This window comes from Falco cherrug, chromosome 11 (assembly GCF_023634085.1).
Source record: "Falco cherrug isolate bFalChe1 chromosome 11, bFalChe1.pri, whole genome shotgun sequence".
Lineage (NCBI taxonomy): Eukaryota > Metazoa > Chordata > Aves > Falconiformes > Falconidae > Falco > Falco cherrug.
In genome coordinates, this window is record NC_073707.1 from 19,404,226 (window position 1) to 19,428,297 (window position 24,072).

Genomic DNA, 24,072 nt, shown 5'->3' on the forward strand with positions numbered 1-24,072 from the left:
TCCTGTTTGCAAGGTAGTTTGCAGGATTGACTGCAGCCTACTGATAAGGCAAAACTGACTCACATCTGGGTGGTTCTTTTGGATAGCATGAAGCCCTTGCTCTGTGGGGAGGTGACAGGAGGGAGCAAAGCAGGAGTATGGGAAGGTAGCTGAGAAATATTTTTCTTCCGCATGGCTTCATACCTAGTGATGCTGGACATGTATCTTACCTTAAGGTGGTTACTTTTATTTAAATCCTACTCTCTAGTTTCTGTATGTTGGAAACTTAAATGGACACAAGATAAATAGAGGGAAGTTGTAATTAAATCAAGATACAAATGACATTCTTTCAGGTTAAGTTTTTGTTTGAGTATTTTTTTATTACATATGTTCAAATCTGTAAGTTATTTGAGAGCCAAGAGTTAGGTAACAAGTCAAAGCTACCTACTTTTACTATATAATTTATATTTGCCTATAGCTTTTTCTTCTGTTTGTTTGTCACAGGAGTATTTAATAAAGCTAAACCTTTAACCTTTTTTAGTCTTAGATTCTTGATAGTTTATCTCACTGTGATAGGCTAGCTGGATGCTTCAGAATTAAGCAGAGAATAGCATTGGATATGCTATCTATAAACAGTTTAGAAACTCAATCATTTGAATTTTGTACTTCACATTCACAAATCATAACTAGTTGTTGTGAAACTACTAGTAGTGTTATCATACATAAAAATACATATTTAAGACCACTTTAATGAAGACAACTATTACTTTCTGAACTAATTTTTCATGGTTTAATAAAAAGAGACTATTTTCTTATTTTTTGAATATATTTGTAATTGCTTGCTACATTAAATTGCTTGCTGATTAAAGTTTACCATATATTAGTGATGAGTGGTTTTCCAGTTGCTAGGTAGAATATAAGAAAGGACTGTCTCAGTGCATTAAACTGTTTTGTGCGTAAAAATGTACAATGAACTACCAAGGAGGAAACTTTTAGAGAATTACCTGTTTTGTATGAGGGAATTCAGAGCTGAAGTCAGAGACCTTAAGACAGAGAAGATACTTTCAGTGTTCCTATCAGATAGGGGTTTGCTGCTTCATTATATGCCCATCTTTGGGGGAGGTGGGTATAAGATCAACCAGCTGAAACGAAACCAGCAGAATTTGCCTAAAAGAAATACTGGAATTTCCTGATGTTCTGAACCTAGGGCAATGGCAACTGATCTTCCTTGCTAACTGTTACTTGCACTGTCAGTAACAATACGTATTTACAATGGTAGTTCCTCTTTTCCCCCCTCTGTTGGTATCAATTGATATTTTGATGATCCTTTTTAAGTAGTCCTTTAAGACTGAATTAAAGGCACCAGAAATCATTGCAATTACCACTATTAGTCTACACTTGCTATACTTGCTAAAACCATAAGAGAAAAGGAAATAGTACACTTGATTTTTGTCTGGGTGTGACACACATCAGCATGATTCTAGCTAACAGATTAGAGAATTGAGATGCTTCTGTGTGTACATCTTGGTCAGTGAATCCATGGACACCTTAGTGGATTATCCTCGGAAGTCTGGTTGCTGGGGGAGAAAAAAAATCAAAACCATATAATGCAACCCTTTGAAGGGCGACAACTCTGTTCTAACGAATTAAAACACATTTTGTTTCCAGTCCAAGCTAATTTCTTGCTAGGATGGTGTTTCTTCATTGGGCAGCTGACAGCTTGGATTTTGTTGTCTCAAGACGTCAGTTTTTTCAACCTTTTGCATCAATTTTCCTGTTCTTGGTATACTTCTGCAAGACACTGACTTGAGAAACAAGTAGTGTTTGAGCAGGTTAGGAAGTAAACCTCAAGCTATTTGTTATTCAGTGTTACTGTGTGAGATTGCTGGACATTTTGCAATCTCTTTTTATTGTGACTAAACGGATAGTGTTTAATGTACATGAGTATTTCAGGTAATATACTTCGGTGGAATCAAAATGATATCTTTATACTGGAAAGCCTTACGGTAGCAGGTATGGAGACCTATTAGTTTGAATGTATGTCTATCTGTAAATTATATCTTATTGTACGTGATTTTTCTTGGGACATCAGGAACTGAAATCAGGTGTGTTTATTGTGGAGCAGTAGGTGAAAGCTGTTATGGTTCCTAGAAATTCAAATGAAAAATAAGTCCATGTCATGAAGAAAGATACGTGTGAATAAATGTGTGTAGGGAGAAAAGCATTTATTAAACACTAGTATGTTCTGAATAGTTTTTAGGTTGGATGCATTAAATATTTTCCTCTTTAATTCTGCTGTATTTTCAGATCATGCTAATTCTTTGCTTATTTTGCTTATTTTGCATTTTTCATTCCTTCTGCTCCTTTCCCTTATGTTTTAATCCTACCCCATTTTTTCACATGACAGGAAAAAGCCAGATCACATCAGGTACCAACCAGCTTCTTTTATACCTTCCCAATGTTTCTTTGGCACGCAAAAAGCTCTTAATTAACCCTGCATTTAATTTTGATTACTTGCAATGGATGTACAAGTGGCTTAGTCTAAGAAAATAACAGAAGGATTCTGCCTCGGATGCCAGTGTATGTGCTACTCAACACTTCTAAAAGAATTGAAAAAGATCTAGTTTCAGCTAAAAAGGAATTAAAGCAAAGTTTCTGCACTCAAACTTCTGAGCGTACAAGATCAGTGTTTTGACTTTTTTCCAGTTGAAGTTGGTGAGATTTTTCTTGCCAACTGCACTGGAAGCAGAGATGTAACTTTTAAATGTTGTGCATTCTTAATCACTCTATTTTATTTGCATGCTAATAGCAACTACTGAAGAACACTGTTGCCTTTTGAGAATCAATAAGCATGATTCTTTTTTTTTATGTAAAATTCAAATTATTTAAATTTTCTATTTCTTTTGGGTGTTGCTCTCGGTTCTCAGAAATACGAAATGTTTTTAAATTAATTTTGTATGGCTTCTTATTTAATGAATACTCTTCTGAATTGTGTAGGTATAAATGATGGAAAAAATTCAGTTTCTAAACCCAAACACCTATACATAAGCAGTGCTGAATGAGGCAGTGCAAACTACTTTGAGACCCCAAGTATGTTTTCTCCTTCACCACACTTCTCAATTTTGACAGATTGATGCATTTAAAGAAACTTGGATAATGGTCGGTACTTATTGCACATCTGTTGCCTAAAAGTTTAAGAATTACTAATTCTTAGAACAGGATAGATGTAGTATACCCTATAACCACCTTCAGTACTTAAACTGTACCTCAGAAGTTCCTGGCTGTTATTGCTGTAGAGCCCCAGCAGTCTGTTTCCTACAGTAATGAGTGAAGTTTATTGATGGTACTCAGTTAAAATGAAATAATTCAAAGGTTTTGGCCTGAATAAAAGTGCTGTGGTGCTGACATGTTGGAGGTGAGCCTGCCACTTCTGGTTTTTTTTCAAGCATGCAATAAAATGCCTCAACTTGTTTTTTTCTGTTGACATATACTTCAAAAGTGTCATCTACAAGATGTACTATGTTCTAAATTGTTCATCTTGTTCAATAAAATTTTCTTTAAAAAAAACCCAAAACAACAAAACCCCCCAAAATCCCACAATAAACTAAAAACCCCCAAACTACTTTGCTGGACTGGAAAGTTCTTTTAAGCAGATTAAATTTCTTTACTAGGGAAAAAGGGGTTGGAATACTTTGAAAACTTCTAGATTAGGCTTTATAGATGACACAAATTTGTTTTATGATCTGTGTGCTCACTTATATCCAGTTGATCAGATTGGATCTTGTTTATTTTAGTAACTAGCTAAATATTTAGCTGTAGAACAAATGAAGCATGGCATTACATTAATGAAGTTAATTGCACTACCAAAGGCCATTATCACAGATTTGCTCCATTTACATGTTACCTTGGAGCAAAGCTGCATTTTTTTTCCTTTATCACTTAAACACTGATTTTTGTGGTTTTATGTTTGGCTTTATGTTCAAAAAAAGCACATTAAAAAAGCTGGAGTTCATTTTCCTTTTCTGGTCTGCTTTTTTGAGTGACCTATTTAAATATTAGCAATAAATAACCTGCCTTATGCTCCCATTTGAGGCTTCATTACTGCATATTGGGTTTTTTAAACAGAAGGTAAAGGTGACATCTTTTAAATAGCAGTGACCAAGACTACTGCTGTTAATAAATTGAAAAAGTAGTTTTTGCATTATTCTGTTCAGTTATCTTAACCCAAAAAGATGACCGTCATTATATTGGAAATCCAGCATTAAAAGAAGGTCCTGTTGTTGCTTTTTAAATCAAGTATATCTGCACAACATTTGAAAACATTAGTTGTTAAAAGGTAGAATCTCATCTGTCTGCTAAGTACTAACTTTTCTAACAAATACTAGATTTTCTGTTTTGAATCTAACTTTTTTTTTGTATATCTAGTTTTACTTAATCTTTGTGTGCTTCTTTTCATGAATGGCTTGTGGTGGTTGGATTAAGTATATGGAGCCCTCTTGTTACTAATTGTGGTAAACTGTAGCTTGAAGTTCAACAGCCTGTAGACAATAACAAGATAGATTGTGATCCAGTGTTTTGTATACTGTTACTGGTTAAACTAATAGGCAGTGCAGAAAGTGTGATGGGTCATTTAAGTGGGGTATTTGAGACAATTGAGGAATTGTGCTGTGATGATTAAAACCCTGAACAAACCAAACAAGTGTAAATTTCACTGCAGGGCTGAATTATTTTTTGCATTCCCTCCATTTTTGCCAGTTCAAAACCAGTGATGATTGATTAGCTTTCATTTTGTGCATCCCCAGAAGACCTAGAAATGATGATTATATTTGCAGCTTTTTTTTTATATCAAGTGGTCTGATACAACACTGTTGTTAAAGATCTGAGGTGCTCATTATTTTTTTTCCAGAACATGAATGGTCTTTCCATTCTCTGTGAATTCTATCCTATCTGAACAGTGTGTTTGACAAGGAAGGATGCAGCTCAGAGGAGTTTGTGTTATGTTATATTTCGAATTTTATAGGATGCCTTCATTAAGTCTTTTATTTGATGTTTTCCTACAAAGCTGAGGCTTCAGTTAGGATTCTGCTTAAAACATTTTCCTTGGTTTTGCTTTGGTTTTGTATGCACTCTTTTTATTCATTATCTAAAATCTTAAAAAATGCTAAGTATAGATAGACGTTAAACTTCTGTGGGACAGCAATATTGTAGTATTATTAGTGCCTGAGTAAGTTAGTTATTAGATTCACTCTCAAAAATATTTTAGGAGTGAGTAGTTTACATAGTTTAAGTGTCTTTGTTATTCAAACTACCTGAATTTGTTTATCAAACAATTACTTAAGATTGTAGCTTGCTGCTAAAATAAGGAAGTAAATGTTCTTTGAAATGAAAATGTGTTGTGTGGTAACTTAACTAATGTCATAACACGGATGTGTTTGTTTAGGACCTCAGTCATTTGAACCTTGCTTTCTTTTCTGTTTTGTCTCTGCTTTCCCTTTTTTCATTATTCTTGTGAAATACTTGCCAAAACTGACTGCAGCATTACTTTCGTGAATTCTTTTATGCAGTCTCTCTGCAGACTGTATGATAGCACATTTCAGTCAAGTAAGTACTGTAAGATCAGTTATGTATTCTCTGGATGTCTCTTCATTTGAATAGGCGCTGGTTCTCAATACAAAATAACCAACTTGTGTACCAGAAGAAATTTAAGGTAGGTATCAAAAACTGGCCTGGGATAGTCCGGGGTGTGGGTGATAGTTTTCCGGATTGATAAGGGGTTAGGGGAAGGGGAAACATTGCTGACACTGGCATCCTGTGTGGTCTCCAACAACCTACTGCATTTTCTAAATTAGTTTCTCCCTTTGTAAAGTGAGCCTGATCGCTACATTTAAGGTTTTGAGATTCCAGCACAGTGACTTGAAGCACATACTCTATTTGCTGTGGGTTCTGTTAGCTTGTGGCAGAGAAGGTTTATGAAGAGCCTTAAAAGTTATTGGTCCCAAAAGGCTTGCACACACTTGCTGGCAGTGAAATAGTCCACGATGTTCTTTGAGCAACTGTTTAACTCTTTCAGGATTTGCTCCCTCTAGTTATTTACAGTAACAGTTGAGTTTGTATGAGAACATTTGAGTTGAGCATTTTGTATTTGTGAATTCCAATTACTTTTTTAATGTGCTTTATTAAAAATGCATGATTTAAAATTCCATTAGTTTACAACAGAATTATTATGAATTGAATCAAATTTTCAAAACCACTGCATCCAGCTTGTGGGTTTTGTACTTGGCACTTAGATTATACCTAAATCAGCAGTATTATTTCTGATTGATTTGTGAGTTAATTGCATTCCTTAGAAAGTATCTTTGAACTCCTTTGAATGCTGTTGTTTAAATTTAAGGTCTTATTTAGTGGGTTGGATTGGAGGTACAAAGTTTCTATTAAATTTTCATTAAATATAATTAAACATTAACATTTTTACTAAGCATTTCCTGCTAAGTATCACTGATTCCACCTATTTAAAACTTTATTTTTGAAGGAGAAAATTGTATAAAGAAGCAAATAGAATTAAATTATATAAATAATTTGGGATTATTGGCAACTTTCTTTCCTCTCTGACTTTTTTTGTTATTTTTTCTCTCTTAGGATAACCCCACAGTAGTTGTTGAAGACTTGCGGCTTTGCACAGTTAAACACTGTGAAGACATAGAAAGACGTTTCTGTTTTGAGGTGGTTTCTCCAACAAAGTAAGGAGAAGTAACGAAACGGGTTTATTTAAAAATAAAAAGAAGTTACATTCAGTTTTCTTGAAATGCAAGATTAACATTTCTCATGGGGTAGATAAAACCAGGAAAACTTTCTGAACAATTCTGTTCCTTGAGATTTTGGCAAAGAGTAAGTGATGCTGTGAGAAGTGTTCCTAGTATTTAGTTTACTTTTGGCGTTAAAATAAACATGCTTTCTTGTGCTTTATACACAAATGGCTTGTGGTTGTGGAGCTCTTGTGGCTTACTAGCTGATGCTATCAAGCTGCTTAGTAACGTAGAAAATAGATCTCAGTTGCTCCAAATTTCTGATTGGTCTAATGAGAGAGAAAGATATTGTTCTCTCAGTGTTAAATTACATTTCACAATGCACTCAAACTATCAAATAAAAATATTTTTCAGCTCTAGCAGTGCAGTGTATTGGTTGTATTTGGAGAAATATGTTGGTCCTGCCACAGCAAGGGCAGGACATGTATTTCTCACTAATGATTTTGAGATGTGACCATATTTAAGGTTTTTTTTATATATAAGGTCAACCTGCTTTTAGGTGTGGATTTTATCTACACTCCCCACTCCTACTTAAATTTCTCTTCTTAACAGATTGCCATCCTAATGTTTGCATCTGTGGTGTGGTTCACTTTAACGTGCTTTTTGCTCCTGCTTGCCTATACTTTTTCAACCCTAAAGTGTTGAAACAGTTTTATACTTCCTGACCTGTTTCCTTTGACTGTTGGTGTGAAAAGTAGTTTGTTCATTGTCAAAGAGCTTTAAAATAATTTTTCTTTATCTCATTTAATGAAACTGTGTTTTCAAGGATTGATACCTGTATCTTGTGTAAATAGTCACGGAGGTAAATTGCATGTGAGGATATAAAAATGAAAAATTTGGAATAAGAAAGGGAATAAGAAGCTAAGCCATTCCCTGGGTTATTTGAAGAGTTATATGTTTTAGCATTATCTGCAAATAGTTCTGAAACAAAGAGCTTGCAAGTCAATAAATGGTCAGCTGCTTTTTGTCAAAATGAACGAGTTATTAGATGATGCCTACTAAACAATATGCTTGTGGTGATAGTAAGCAACTTTCTCAAGAGGCTGTATTTTATTGAAAAATGTGGTGTTTGATGTTAGCTGCTTGGTCAGTCTCTCTGAATCTAATTTGTCACAGAAGCTGCATGCTTCAGGCTGATTCAGAAAAGCTGCGGCAGGCGTGGATCAAGGCTGTTCAGACCAGTATTGCTACAGCATATAGAGAGAAAGGGGATGAATCTGAGGTGAGTTTAAACTAACCAAACCACCACCCCCCATTAGATCCTGAAAATGAAAAATTAAAAATCTCTTTTTGTGAGAGGGGAGGAGAAAAAAAGTATCTGTTGTCTGTCTTCCAGTGGAAATGTAATGAAATTTTGAAGGTTGTGATTTCTATCTGATGTATCTTTCACTCCATCTTACTAGTGTTACTTTGGCCTGTATGTTCTAATGAGATTTTTCTGTAGTGTGATTAAAATTCATAGGATGCTCCCATATTCAATTCTGTTTTTCTTCTAAGAAGCTAAACAGTTCTGTGGCTTTACTTCACCTTAAGTGCATAAGGTTCTAGTGCACAGTCAGTATCTGTGGGACTGTTTATTTCTTTAATTTAGTGTGTATGTGTGGTCTTTGTTTCTTTTCTTTTTTAGAAACAGGAAAAGAAATCATCTCCTTCTACTGGAAGCCTAGAATCTGGGAGTGAGACAAAAGAGAAGTTGTTAAAGGGAGAAAGTGCTCTACAGCGAGTTCAGTGTATTCCTGGTAATGCTGCCTGCTGTGACTGTGGTTTGGCAGATCCTCGCTGGGCCAGTATCAACCTAGGAATCACGCTGTGCATTGAGTGCTCTGGGATACACAGGTTGGGGAACTCTTCAGATCTTCAGAATTTGTGTGTTGACTTAATTAGGAAGGGTCGTGTTTGCCTCTTCAAATGTATACTGAAGCCAGGTTAGAAACCCCTCTTTGTAATCAGAATTAAGGTAATTGCTTTATTTGCATAAATTAATGGTAAAACTGTCTAAGACATAGCATGGTTAATATTTTTTTCATGCTGTTTAGGAGCTTGGGAGTCCATTTCTCAAAAGTAAGATCTTTAACGCTGGATTCATGGGAACCTGAACTTCTGAAGGTATGATAGCATTCTTGAAACAAGTTTCTGTTTGGTACTTTGTTGTTCTAAAGCCTCTGCATTAGAAAGTTCAAGGCAAGAAATGCTTGCGTCTTTACTCAGTGCAAGTCTTGCACTTTGAAGTAGGAAATAAGAGTTGTGTGTTGTTTTCTTCTAATTCATTCTTTCTTTTAATATATGCAGTAGTAGTAGTCATTTTTGTTAGAAACTTGCAAGTGAGAACAACTTATGACACCTCCAGGTTCGCAAATGCACTTTGAGTATTAAGTTTCATCTAATACTTTTAACATATTACAAGGGAAATCTGTTTAAAGACCAATAATATAGTGGGCTGAAAAATTTGGTAGTGCTGTATCAGCCTAAAGCGTGATTGTACTTGAAAATTCAAATACCAACTCATAAAGTGAGATCTTGACTTCCTGCTCCTGTTGGCTTATAGGAGAGTGCTGATGCAACTGCTCCTGTGTGCTGGTTCTGTGCCAAAATTCTATCTTGAAACATGGTTATGAAAATCATGTGACATTGAAATACCAAAACAGGAACTCACACATGGATGTGTTTATACAACTGGATAACTTATGCAAAGCATTTGTTTCCAGCTGTGATGTTCTGATGCTTAGGTATTGTTTCTCTATTCTGAACCATCAAAAGACAATGTGAGTAGGCATGTTTCTCTTGTTGTTTGACCTTAAATAATTTTGATATCACTGTATTCATGGTAAGGAAACCAACAACAACAACAACAACAAAAAACCAAACCCAAAACTACAGCCCTTATCGTGTTCATTTGAATACCGGAGCTGAATAATCTACCTGGTATTAGAAGCAAGAAGCCTGTTCATTGCCATCAGGAAGTTGTATTCATGGGCCAAATTCTCCTTGAAGTAGTATTTGCAGGCTGGTTTTTGTCTTTTGATCTTTTTCTGTAGACATAGCAAAAATGTCTATTGGAAAAGACTGAATAGAATTAATTGTCTCTTGCTGATGGGATAAGAATAGCTACCAGGAAAGCTGGTGGAAAAGAGTACCTTTGTTAATAAGGCCTGCATACATCATTCTGATCGCACAAAAGAGATTGTTGGATGACAGATGGTCATTTTTGCAGTCCTTATTCAAAGAGAATGGCACTTCAGAAGAGTGACTCTATTTTTTGCTATCTTACAGAGTTTGGTATCTCTATTCACTGATTATTTCACTAGCATGGTATAAATCCATGCTTATTTCTGTAAGTGTGCTTTTAGGTGACAATGCGAAGTTGTAAAAATAGGCTGAGTGAGGTTAAAACCAACTAAATAGGTAGATAAAGCCTTTTGACAACGTATTTAAATTTATTTATTTTTCTTCATAGCTTATGTGTGAATTGGGCAATGATATTATAAATAGAATATATGAAGCGAAGTTGGAAAAAGTGGGAGTAAAGAAGCCACAACCTGGAAGCCAAAGGTAGTAATCTACCAGCAGTGCCATGTACTTACTTTTCTTGTTGCTTCCTTCAGCCCCCAGCTGTAAAAGATGGTGCCAGTTAACTGTAACACTCCTTTGATATACGCTGTTTTCCCTTATCATCACTGTTTGCTCTCCCCCTTCTCTCACTCTGTTAGATATTTCTTCTGTTAGTCCCTTTTGGCTTCTTTTGTTAATTTCTTTTTCTGATTTCCTTCCCTTGATTTGATGACAACTCTATACCATCTTGCTCTGTCTCATCAATGTGGGCATGTTGATTTTGTTTCCTGTCTACTTGGTACCATCTGAGCCAGCTGTACTTGGTCTGTGAGTGCTCCTGGAGGGAGCCTGTGGCTGTGCCTTTTGTTTACAATGACTTTGCTCTTGAGTTTGACTCTTGTTCACTCATCTCCAGAATGTGCTTTCTTTCCTGCCACGTTATACTTAAGCTCTGCTGCTTTACAGTAACCCTCTAATGATTGTACTGCTGTCTTCCATTTCTCTGATGCTAATTTGTGTTTTAAGGTAGTTTCCTGATGTTTTCTTCTGCTGTATGTCTTTTAAAACTTTGTTTTTACCAGCTTTATAAAGTGTTGGCAATTTGGAGACAATAATGGTAGTATAAATAACGTAGGAGATTTGCTTGATATTCCCTCTAGGGGTAACTGCTTTTCAGCAGTTTCAATAGTAATACTTTGAGTGCCTTTCATCAGTTTGTCACAACTGGGGAGGGTGTGTCAAGATAACTTGAGGTTACAAGAAAAAAATATTTCAGTAAGCATTATGGAACTGGTGGTATGCCTACACGAGGCTTATTATTGTTATTGTTCTCTTGATGTTCCTTTAACATTTTGCAATTTATATTTACCTAGGAAGCTAAATGTATGCTATATTAATTGGTTATTAACAGTGTAAAATGTATAAAAGATTAATACCAAGAAGTAACATACAGTAACTAACACTTATTCTTCCACGTACCACTTTACAAAGTCTCTACCTCAAAGAAAATATACATTTATGAACTTAAGAAAATTACTTTCTTTTGAGTCTTATGCAAAGTTTAATCAAGAATCCAGAATGAGTTACACGGTGTACTGCTCATCTTTCTGAAAATGTGCTGTTAAGTGTGTTTTACAAGCAATGCCAAGCTACAAGTTTGGTTGCTGGCTTTAGTGTGAAATAGATTTTCTTTTAATACATGAAAATACTAAAATGTTAGTTTATTAACTCCAGGATTCTTTTATATGACAGGCAGGAGAAGGAGGCATACATCAGAGCAAAGTACGTTGAAAGAAAGTTTGTAGAGAAGCAGCCTGGGTCAGTATCTCTGCTTGAATCTGGAACAAAAGTTTTGCTTCAAAGTCAGGAAGAGAAAAGGCACAGTGGCCATGAAAAATCCCTTCTGGCAGGGGAACAAGGTGCGGCATCCCAAAAAGGTATTTACAGACTTCTGTCTAGCTATATCACACATGTTCTTTTTAAAATAACATATTTTTGTATTAATTAATTTCCGGCCTTGTGCAGAGAAGTTGGATCTGTCTTTTAATGGGTCATAGCCTAGTTCAGAAGTATGGGGAGAAAAGACTTTTTCAGAGATGTGCCTTTTCAGGTGGGCAAGAATTTGGAGTGGGGATGCTTATCATTCAGAAACATATTAACCACCTTCTTTCCTCCGTATTTTCATCCTTCTTAATTTTTCCAATAACGTTCTTTCCTGCCCTATCCCTTCCTTACTGCCTGCTTTGTGCTTTGCTAACTTGCATGTCCCAGCGGTTGCTGTAAGTAGCGACGAGGCGAGGCGGGAGTCTCTGTTCTGTCCTGATGAGCTAGATTCACTCTTCTCCTACTTTGATACCTCTTCAAAACTACGTAGTAGTAAGTACTACAGCTATGGCATGTTCAGTATTTGCACTAGTAATCCATTGTGTGTTGTGGCCATTTCCCTGCCTTTAATCTATTGTCTCCAGGCTACTGCATTGCTTAGTGTTTTCATGAAATAATTTAAGCTTTTTTACTTATCCTGATCTTTTCCTTTTTAGTTATCTTTGACATTTATAATTATTATTATAAATGTTACGGTTGCAATATGTGACCATATTTTTCTATGGATGCATTAAGAATATTGAATAATTACTAGTATTTTTTTAAAAACATGTGTTCAGGACCAAGTATAAGAGCTTGCTTTATTATCATGGTATCTGTGAAGAGTAAGTACTTATGGCCTGCATGCTAATTCCAGTTTCTCCCCAAAACAGTACGAAGCAGTGACAGTGGGATCCAGCAGAGTGCTGATGACAGCAGAGAACACCTTGCCTCTACTATATCAGCTAACAGTTTGTATGAACCAGGTGCGTTAGGCTTTACACTTTAAGATGAAAATTTAGTAAAAGAGATTAGTATGTGGTGATATAAATCATGTCTCTGTTATTGTGGTGGGCTGAAACATTTTTAACAAGGGTAAAAATTGCTTGAGTGACCTTCTTTCCCTCCAGACTTGGTAGCAAGAGTGACATTGGATCCTTCTAAATGAGTTCAGAGAACCATGTGTTTTCCAGTCAGATGATACTGAGCCAAACTTTGGGGTTTTGCGGATAAAGCAGTGCTGCATTTTGATATGGACAGGTCTCCACAGAAACACATAATCCTTTTATAAGTAGTTAAGTCCTTGGAGATAAAATTCCTATTAAGTCAGAGATAATAGGCTATTATGTGTTATTTGAGCATTCTTGCTTCAATTGTCAGGTTTCTACTTATGTGGAATTGACCACGTCTGTAAACACTACCCCCTCCTTACTCAGTTATATAAATTGATTGATGAAATTATTTGCTATCTAATATTACCATCCTGGTCTGACAGAAGTATTGAGTATGGCTTGTCAAAATATCAAAAACATTTATAAAGCAAACTTATTATTCTACATCAAAGCACTCTTCTGAGGTATGTTTTAAATGGAGCATTTCACAGCTGTGGTTTGTAGGCAAGCAGCATATGGCTTTGACTGCATTGTAGAAACACTTATGATGCTGTAACTCATGAAAGCTTATATTATAGCAGTGTCTTTATCTCCCAGACTTCACTCTGTATAATTCCTTGAGATGAAAAGAAAGATTATGTTTTAGTCCAAAAGATTATAGGCTACAGCAAATAATTGGTAAATGACAATGGGATTTTTTAAGGAAAATTAGGTCAGAACAGTGTTAGCTTCATATTCAGGTATATCAAGCTGTTGCAGATAAAGATACATTTGTATGACTACATCTTTGCAGGAAATTGGTTTTATTCCTATCTTGCAGTATAGGATAAAACACACTTTAAGCTAAAATAGTTTCTTAGAAATGACATGGAATATGTAGATTGAAGAATAGTCAGTAATGTGGAGAAAATGTTTTCTGGGCAGTAATAATTCTGTGATGTGGCCATGCCTGAATGCTGGAACAAGCTAAAGGCATCTGTGACTTCTGGCAGAACAGCGTGACAACACACAGCATTCTGCAAAACCTGAGCTACCTTATGCCAGAGAAATGATATTTTTGGTCAGAATTCCAGGGGGTACCTTTATAAAAACAGGGGTTAGAGAAGCAATTTTTTTTCTTTTCAGAAGGAGACAAGCAAGAGTCTGCTGTGTTCTGTGACTCCAAACAGTCTAGTCCAGGATTGCAGCTGTATCGAGCTGCCTTTGAGAAGAGTCTTCCTGATATGGCAGAAGCATTGGCGCATGGAGCTGAAGTAAACTGGGTCAATGTAGAAGAAAACAAAGCAACACCACTCATTCAGGCAGTGCGAGGGGTATGTGATATACAGCACTGACAGATGTGGGAGGAGGGGAAGGGGAATAATAGCAACATTTCTGTGTCACTGTTCCTTTTGAACTGCTTGCTTTGCTAATGAATGATAATGTGATGTTGCAGTTGTTTTTACAATGTTCTCTCAAAGTTGTTTCTGAACTATTTTTTTTTCTTTACTTTTTATGCTTTGTTTGGAATTATATAACGTAGTAGTGTTGAAATTTTATGTGGAAGCACATCCTTTCTGTTCCCTTTGCCACGTGACTCAGTGGTGAGAAGGCAGGACAAGTTTGGCTCGTGTTCTAGAAATCTGGTCCTGAATTGTTTCATTGCTTTTATTCTGTAGGGTTCGTTGGTTGCTTGTGAATTTTTGCTGCAGAATGGGGCCAATGTGAACATCAGGGACATGAAAGGAAGAGGACCCCTGCACCATGCCACAGTTCTAGGGCACACTGGGTAACTCGCTGCTCCAGAATTTGTAAATGGCCGTCCTTCACTATAGTTGTTAATGTGAAGCTTCTTCATTTCCCTGAATATTCTGGCATTTTAATGTGTTTCAGGTTATCTAGATTTTTCTTAGATTTTTGTGGTGAGAGGAAATAACATTTTGACTTAGCTAGCAAAACACACAACTGTAAACACACTTTGGTCCATTTTGTGAAAACATTTATTTAGTAATGCTTTGAGATATCATGAATGTCTGGTGAAGACTCATGAGACTTTCCTTTTTTCCTTAAGAAATGTGATACAAATAGGAGAAATAGTGGTATGTGAGGGCCAAGGCCTTTTCTGATTCATCCCACCTGTGTTACAGAGAATGCATGCATGCATTCTAGAGTGCAACAGCTTGGGGGAGTTTAAGGTGTAAGCTTATTCAGTATGCCCTGTTTATAAAGATGAAGATTTCTAATAGCAGAGAAAAATGAAATCCATTTTTATTGGGTAAATCAAGCACCTGTGAACTCTATTCCTTCCTGTATTGATTTATTGTGTTCAGTGGTTCTTTCTGTCATGGTAAAAGAGATGAGGGTTTTTGGTTCTACAACCAAAGATGATACAGGAAGGTGGAGTCACACTTTTGAAGGGTTAAACTCCTTGCTGCACTAGCATGATTAGGCTGTCCTTGTAGTGTGGCTTAATTAAAGGGTTTGTGTACTACTGCGTTAGCCTAACTACTGTTAGTTATTCTAGATGAGCAGCGCTGTTTTGATAAATTCAAGAGACTTCTGGTGACTTAAGCCAAATTAATCACATAAAGCCTGAACTTATTTGCTTTTTTCCTTTATTCCTTTATTGCTGTGAAAATTATTCTTAAATGCTTTTTTTAAACAGGCAAGTGTGTTTATTCCTAAAACGAGGAGCAAACCAGCATGCCACTGATGAAGATGGGAAAGATCCATTGAGTATAGCAGTAGAAGCTGCAAATGCAGATATTGTAACACTGTAAGTTATATGTTCTTTTTTTGGCTAGGTCACTAGGTTTTCCTTTTCTGTTTCAAGTTAAAAATATAAGAAATGTTAAAATTCCTTTATCTAAAAGCAGGGAGAGCAAAAGGAAAATCAGTGCACTGATGACCTCACTGGTGTGAGATTCAGGCGTGCATTGTAGGTCTTGAAGTGCAGTCTTTTTTAGAACTTTAAAGATGACATTGTTCTTTTTATTTTCTAAATCATAGGTTGCGTTTAGCAAGGATGAATGAAGAAATGCGTGAATCTGAAGGACTCTATGGACAGCCAGGTCAATACTCTACTAATAACCATACTGAAATGCAGTATAAGAAGTGTATTCAAGAATTTATCAGTTTACAATTAGATTCTTAGGATCTGAGGGAAGTTTAAGATAGCTTCATACAATAATGTTTTCTATAAGCAACCAACACATGTTAAAGCTTCATTGAAATTCACTAGTGTGACTGTCAGACTATTTAGGACACCTAAAAGGAGAGTGTTTGCAGTACATTATTGTAGTAGTTACATTAGTATTATGTTACTACAGCCATTACCAACCTGTTCTGCTGGTAGTTGTTCACAGTTTCCTCCTGTTGATGTTCCATTGAAATTTACATAACGTTAGGGTGTACCTGATGTTACTTAATAGCAGCTTTCTGACCCAGGTTGCTCAGAGACAGTTGAGGAGTTCATCTTATTACAGGATACCATTCTCCTTCCTGTGGAATGATCCTCTTTTTCTGTTTTTTAAGAAAAAATGCTTGCACAGCGATGTAAAAATGTACATCAAATATTTCAAAATAACTCCAGACAGAAATATAAATGTTATTTACTTATATTTTATTTTTAAATATTTTTATTTGATACAATAAGAAGCAAAACAGTCATTCTTAAGTATGTATTTTTGTATGCATAGTATCTTACCATTTGATTAAAAAAAGAAATTGGCAGACATTTGAGACATTTGAAGAAAGTAACAAATTTTATTTAATGAATATGTGCAACTTTATTCTCGGGCACTCAGTCCCAATCTACATTATGTTCTGATGTGATAGTTATGCAAGTTATGGTTTGCTTCCATAGGAATTGAACTTCATGCAAATGTCAATAACGAAGGTACACTTGATTGTCAAGTTAGACGGCTAAAAACATGCCGCTATACCTGGCAGCAGTGAAAAGCAAATCTTATTTTTAAGGTTGAGTGCTGAGCACTCTTGGCTCACTCCTATATAGCCCTTGTGAATTGGTGGAAAATACATAAGGATGGTGTGTGCTTATGTCTTTTACCAGACTGGGGCTGCAGCGTACTCAGGGGGCAACACTGAGTCTGATGTCAGTATCTCAGATGAACTCTATTAAATAAACCATATATATTTAGTTCCTCCTTAAGAATAGATGTTTTTCAAACTCCATTTTAAACAAGTCTTCTAGGAAATTCAAATTAAAAGTACTGTAGACACTCAGACATTCAAATGCTTTCTTTGACAGAGCAACAGATAATTTAAAAACATACACTTGATTATGACCTTTAATGAGGAAGAATTCCCCACTCAGAAAATGCAGCAGGCCATGTGTATGAAAAATGTCTATTGCCAGTTTGGCCGTTTTGAATGTGAAGCTGTTTTCTCCTATAATTGCATATTACTTCACTGGCAGGCTGAAGATAACAAATACTGAAGTATTTTTGAGTCTTCTCACTTTCATTTTAAGAGGTAAAAATAGTAACTGTTGGTGTCAAATGGTAAAATGCCGTTGTTTTAAGGGAGGGAGGTGTTTTGATTTGGAAACTTTTTGCTAAATCATAAATGAATATTTTAGATTAGAGGTGTTTAGAGGAGGTATTCAGATTCGGAAGCTCTGTGCTAAATTATAAATGAATATTTTAGATCACAAATCCAGAATTATTATAAACCAGAAAAATATGTTTCTATAATTTGCACAAAAAGCCTTTAGTTGGTTACTAAATGTTACAAATGTTTAGTGAAATGTTTCATTCATTCATAAAAAGGCAACACTTACATGAAAATATGAATGAGTGTAAACTGGAGATGAGGGAGACTATTTTCCTTGACATCTTGATTAAAATTTTTTTTTGGCAGATTCTTCAGTTAGGTAGATGAAATAAAAAGCTGGCTAAGTCTTTCATTGAAAATATCTTGACCTTTTTACCAGTTTGTATTACAGTAGAGCCTAGCGATTGCAGTTGATACTATCTGTAAAATATCTGTGTCTGATCCTTGTAAGTAGGTTAGATTGACAATGGAAAGTAGAGCTGCCACAACAGTTAGAGATTGCCAAAATCAAGGGGAGGGTATCTTCAGAATAATTTTTGAAATGCAGGCCACAAGCTGAAGCACAGTGTCCCAGACAAGAGATCTTGCTGTATCTTTGGATAGCATAGCTCTGCTCTCCTTGATTCTTTACTCGCTGAAGTCTTTTAACAGTTGAAGTCAATATTTGAGCATTTTAAATGTTAATGTCTGCTAGCCTGCTAGAAGGGTTGTGTAATAGTGTAAGTGTAAGCACAAAACCTGTCTCTGCTGTCATTATGTATGATGCCTTTACATACATGGTCGTAGAGGAGGCAGGTCTTTTTCACTGCATATACATGTTAAATTATCTGCACTGCTCTTATTTGAGAACTGCTCTTTTCTAATATTATGATTCTAGAAGAAAATAAGGATTTTCAAGACAGTTGTATGTTTGCTGGGAGCTATGTGAGGGTAAATATCGATATATGAGTTTGCTGTCATCAGAGTGAAGCCAACTGCCTATTTCCCTGCTTTAGTAATGCAACTGATAAACAATTACTAATGTAGCTAATGGCATCAACATTTCTAATTTAAATATACCTGGCTGGTTTGAGCTACTGAGAGAATGTATATATTGCTTTGCAAGGTACAGTTGGTCTTCCAAAATATTCCTAGAATGGGAACTAGCTGAAACTAGCTTGTTCCACAAAAATTTCGTTTCTGGTGGTAGAAGCCATATGCACCATTGTACTGTTTCTTGTATAATACTCGAGTGCTCATCTTCTGGTGCTACAGTATGTCTGCTAACTCTATGATATTAGTATTGCTACTTTTTCTTCCTATCTTTTCTTGAATGTATTATGTGTGCCTTTTGAGTTACTCTGGTGTTAAGTGGTAAAGCACTGTTATAGTATTTTTGTACATAAAACCTGCACTTTAGGGAGAACATTGCTTGGAAAGGGAATTTCCAGAATTCAATTTTAAAGTAGGATTTTGAAATCATTATAAGGTTTACAGTATTAAGTATCTTAATGCAGCATACAAACTAAAGGGGCACTTTATTTTAGTATATTTTTGTATGCAGTATTTTTGTTATGTAATAGAGCCAAACACAGAGCATATCTTGCAAAAATAGCTTTTTTTTTCTTTCAAATTGATTTGAAAGAACCAACTATGGCAGCTTGAACTACAGTACTAGTTCACCAGTGCAACCTACTTCTGTGTTAAAAGCATAATTGCTTTTATCATACAAGCTTGATTGCAATTTGTGTTCCTCATAGCTGTTCTTTTGGTGAATGTTACAACTCCCTTCATTCTGTGCTTATCCCCCAGTGCAAACAGTTATCAGAAACTGTTACAATACAATGTCCTGTGCCTGCTTCATATCTAGATGATGATACTTGAAACTAAATCTGAAAACCAAAAGGGAGTTTCACTAGAACTGACTTTTCCTAAGAGAGCAGTATTGAATGTATTTATCTTTTAAAGTCTGGGAAGAATTGTGTCATTAAATTTTTATATAAACCCACATGCCATGCATGTTAAATACTTTTGGAAGGTCAGTTACAATTTCTGAAAGTTCTTTCAAAGGAATGGAGTCTCATCTCCAAAAGATTAATAGTTCTAATATTGGAAATGTGCATTAAAAGATGGAAAACCAAAACAGTGTAACTCTTCACTGTAGTGCGAACTTCTAAACACGCATCCTTTTTAAAACTATCCTTTGGTTAAAAAAAAAAATACTTTTCTTCCACAGTCATACTGGAAAAGAAAAATCTTCATTTTCAATGTACATTATGAGAGAGGTTTTGGGTTGATTTCTTTGTTGTGCTATTAATCAAGCTGTCAGCAAGGAACAGTAGTGCTGTGATCTTGTGTCCTGTGTGATCAGCTGTGTTGGGAATACAGTAAAATTTGGATGGCTGCATAGTTCCTGACCAGACCAAATGTTTCATGCATTTAATTCCCTTTGAAGGCAATAGGGTATGGTTAATGTTTTAAAATGAAACCTGGACTCAAGGCCCAAAATGCTGCAGCATATGAAAGAATGTGAAAGTGTCCATTTTTAAAGTGTTAGAAGAATGACTGGGCAATGATTCAAAATGTAATCATTTCTGAATGTGCTTTCTTTTGTAGGCAGGGAAGGAGAGGGAGACAGGCCTGGTGGAAATTGCTGCCATCCCTCATTTGGGAATATATACTAGTAGTCAGGTTGTGTTTAAGCACAAAGTGTGAGGATAAAAAAACCAAATGAAAGGTGTTTAAGGAAAGTATCATCACTCTTACAGATAAAACTAAAAGATGTAATGGATGTTCAGTAATGCATGTAAAAATTTATATTTGCTGAAGTAATAGACCGAAAGGACTTATGAACAATAATTTCTCTACTTAGGATTGCTGCTTTTTTATACTATTGCTTGCTGGTTGTTTCTTTCCTGGAGAGTTCTGTCTGGCTGTAAGACTTCTGACCTCTGTTGCCAAGTAAATCTTCATTTACGCCATAATTCTACTTTTTCTGAAGAGAATCTTGGTTAGCAATTCCTTGCAAAAACAAAGATTTCATTCTTTAATAGCTAATAAACATTTTTCTTTTTATGTTGCTTTAAAATGCTTTCATTTTTCCTTTCTAACTCTGAACTTTCTTCTGTGTGGCTGCGTGTGAGGTACTATTTCAGGTATAGTTTGGCTTTGTTTAATTTGCTTCTACAGAATGTGCATGCCAGTAAACAGTCCCAAAGACTTCACATAAGCATCATTCCACCTATAAGCAATCTTTATACGTGGATGAGTGTTATACAGTAATGGGTAGCACAGCAGGGCGTTTGTGTGATGGTGGGTGATGTTACCTATCACAAATGTTTAAAACTGTTTCCCTTTTCTTTCCTACCTAGGAGATGAAATTTATCAGGACATTTTTCGTGACTTTTCTCAAATGGCATCAAATAATCCAGAGAAGCTAAACCGTTTCCAGCAGTCAGATTCCCAGAAGTCTTAAGTGTCAAGAAGGAAAAGAACCTGATCCTGATAGTGCAAGTCTTTTTTTTTTTTTTTTTTTTTACTGTAACAGAATGAATTATATGCGTTTTGTTAGATAGCTTGGATAAAATGACCACTCTAATGTAGCTTTAGATTGTGGTAGCTGGGGAAATGTATGAGGTTTTTTTTTATGTTCCACAGTATGTATACCTCAGCAGCTGAAGAAAATGTTTTAAAAAAATAAATAAATAAAAGGAATACCTGCTAGCTCAGTATAAAAATAGTACCTGTTAGCAAGAACAAAGCTGTCTGCTGTTCATACATAAAGGTGGCAGAGCATAGCTGTACATGTTGTAGACTCCTGATGGCAGGAGGATCAGACCAGCTTTTGCTATTTACTATTGCCTACTGTCATCTGTCTCCCTATTGCCATAAAGAATGTGCCTCTGACGAGAAGGTCTGTGTTGCATTTTCTGGGACTGTTTGGAAGGGAATCGGGGTCATGACTTGCTGAGTTGTCTTCCTGTTTGTGGGCCTATAACTTAACAGAGTCCCTTTTCCTGTGCTGACTCTTGTTAGAGGTAGGCTGTTAATAACAAGACAAGCTCCTGCTCTTCTGCAAGCTCTTCCACAGTGGAAGCTGTACCACCAGGCTGGCCTTCATGCTAGTGACTGCGGGTCAGTCACAATAGTTATATAACCTGGAGAACCAGACTTCTAAGAGCAGTTTATTTTCCTTTTTTTCCTGTTAAATTAAACTTTCTGTGCAGCAAGTATACTTTTACATGAGCATGTGGAACCTTTCACAGAAAATAAACTTAATCCTTCCGGACATGATGTGGGGTTTGTTTGTAGTATTTTGACATCAAAACTTGAAACTTGAGACATGGAAGTAAATATTGAGCCAATGGAGTTTGTGTAGAACAGTCATACAAAGGATGTCTGTTACCTTTTGTTTCTGCTGTTCTCACTGCTAGCCCTAAGATGAATATATAAAATTTCACATGTAATGCAACCACTCTAAATTCAGGGCAATCAATCCTTTGTATCAGGAAGCAGTATCCTTACATACACATCTTTGCAGATCATGTAATGTGTGTTGTCTAAACTAAGGTGTGCACAAGAAAACCTAGAAATTTAATTGCACATTTTTGCCAAGTAATGAATGAGCGTACTCTCCAGCTGTATTCTGAGGGCAGCAATACAATTTGCTTTATTCGTTGTGGATGCATAAATGGTGTCTGTAGATACTTGCTTATATGTCAGGTTAGTACCTAGGTAGTAATCACCTGAAGCCCCAAAGCAGCAGATAGTTATTTATGCTCTATTTGTCTGCCCTGTGGACAACTTAAGGAGAATTTTCAGGTAACATAGTATCAATGTGAATTTTTAATAATCCTAATAGCCATGGCATTATGCTAACTTGCTGTTTAAATGGATTTAGGAAATTAATTGGCTTTTCTCCAAGCTGGCTAAGATAAGCAAAATTGTGGGGGGAGAAAAATAATCTGTAAACTACGGTAAAATTGAACTTTCTGGCACATGAAATTTTAACAAAGTATTTCAAGTATTTATAATTTTGTATCAAATCTGGATGATTATTGCTGCAAAATTAACAGGGTTTTACAATTGTCCAATAGATTCTTTTTCCGAGCAAAAGAATCTTACAAAACAGTTTTTGCCTCATGTGGTCTAATTACGCTAGGAAAAGCGGATTCTGCCCATTTAAAGAGTGCATTTAGTCTGAATAGTAAGAAACTTAGGAGTATCAGCTATTAAGCAGTAATTTCTAGTAAGTTGGTTTTTAAATAGCTGTTTATTTAAATGATAAATACTGCAGAATAGGAAGTATATTAACAGCAGTGGATGTTCTAGTATATCTTAAAGTAAAATTCCCAGTGTACAGATGGGAGAATGTAAGATATGACTATGTATAGTATACGCTTTAGGCATAGTTTTTTCTAAAGATTTGTCTTTTGCAGCCTACGTGACAGGCAGCATGTAGTGCGATTGGCTGTAATGTAAAGCTACCTAAAGCTTAAATGGCATAATCACTATCTCAGTCCATGCTGCTGGAAAAATGTCGGAGACACTTATTTCAAATCTCGTGCTGGTATATTCCTCCCTAGCCACAAAAATCTCTGTGACAGATTTTGCAGGATGACTTCCTGTAGTCAAAAAAAGCTGCTTCTCTGTATCTCTGTAGATCCATATGCTGCATTCCCAGCTCTGATCTGTCTGGGAAAGCAGTATCAGTCTGTTTATGCTAAAGGACTAACAAAGCATACCTGATCCACAGGTTGTATTACTCTTGTCAGGAGCTCTTGAGTGTTAATGGGTCAGGAGGCAGGTATGTCACTTCTGATCCTGCAGCCTCCTTCCCAAATCCTTTTAGGTATGCGAGGGTGTCCAGTATAAGCTGCGTTCAGTTAAAACTTTTTTTCAGGCCAGGTGCAATGCATCCATTAATGTTTCTCATCAGCCAAAATGAATATGGCATCAGGTTACGTGAAATGTATTGACGGCTTAGTCCTACCAGAGGCAGGCAGGCTCAGTGCTCCAGGGCCTCTGTAACTCGTGAGGTTCGGCCTTCAGTTGTACAAAGCATGGTTGTCGCCAGGGCTCGGAGGATCTGGATTCACACAGAGTTCTGACTCACGTGCAGAGTCCTAATTTTATTGGACTAATATGAGTCTTAATATTATTCTGCTCAGTAATGTTAGGAAACTTTCATTTTTATTACAATATGAACCTCAGTATAACTAGAATCGTAGACAGTAAGGCTCCCTTTTGGGTTAGTGTCTTGTACTCCGCAGCAAATAATAGAAATCTTCGATTCCAGTTCATGTTTCTCTGTAGGTGTGAAATATAGCAAGTCCTAATTGGTGAGCTACAAAGCAGTGAATTCCCAACACAGTTTAAAATCAGCTTTCACATGGATTTTTAATAATTTATTAGGTAGCCCATTGAAAGATTTTATAATATTTTCCCTAGCCAGAGTTAGATCATGTGTTCCAAAAGTCTCTTGGAAAGACAGTTGTCAAGGAGTCAAATATACCTTCTAATGCGTCTTGATTTCAAAGGTGTAACTTATTTACGTTGCATGTTGATTAAAATGGTGTCTGTGGTGTCTCCTTGGTGGTCTGTATTGTTTTCATTGTTCATAAGGCTTCCTATTTTATGTTAAGGTCAGTACAGTGCGTATAACATGAAATTTCTGAATTATCATAGTGAGTTATGCCACTGAATTATATTAGACATCCTGGAATTTCTACCTA

The 24,072-nt window shown here is 36.0% G+C and overlaps 1 protein-coding gene across 4 annotated transcripts in view; it reads left to right on the forward strand.

The window, feature by feature from the left end:
• The window catches only part of ACAP2 (ArfGAP with coiled-coil, ankyrin repeat and PH domains 2), a 65,343-nt gene extending 43,712 nt beyond the window's left edge, over positions 1–21,631 (forward strand). Inside the window, exons 11-24 of one of the 4 annotated variants that reach the window (XM_055724075.1) lie at positions 2,387–2,407; positions 5,635–5,686; positions 6,616–6,716; positions 7,899–8,004; positions 8,410–8,618; positions 8,819–8,888; positions 10,237–10,331; positions 11,583–11,749; positions 12,587–12,679; positions 13,931–14,118; positions 14,464–14,573; positions 15,450–15,560; positions 15,794–15,855; positions 20,710–21,631. In XM_055724075.1, coding sequence (XP_055580050.1) covers positions 2,387–2,407; positions 5,635–5,686; positions 6,616–6,716; positions 7,899–8,004; positions 8,410–8,618; positions 8,819–8,888; positions 10,237–10,331; positions 11,583–11,749; positions 12,587–12,679; positions 13,931–14,118; positions 14,464–14,573; positions 15,450–15,560; positions 15,794–15,855; positions 20,710–20,813 — 1,489 coding nt within the window. In that variant the 3' untranslated portion in view covers positions 20,814–21,631. Of the gene's footprint in view, positions 1–2,386; positions 2,408–5,634; positions 5,687–6,615; positions 6,717–7,898; positions 8,005–8,409; positions 8,619–8,818; positions 8,889–10,236; positions 10,332–11,582; positions 11,768–12,586; positions 12,680–13,930; positions 14,119–14,463; positions 14,574–15,449; positions 15,561–15,793; positions 15,856–20,709 lie in introns of all 4 variants that reach the window. The other 3 variants (XM_055724074.1, XM_055724077.1, XM_055724076.1) reach the window with 3 other exon arrangements.
• The last annotated feature ends 2,441 nt before the right edge of the window (positions 21,632–24,072 follow it).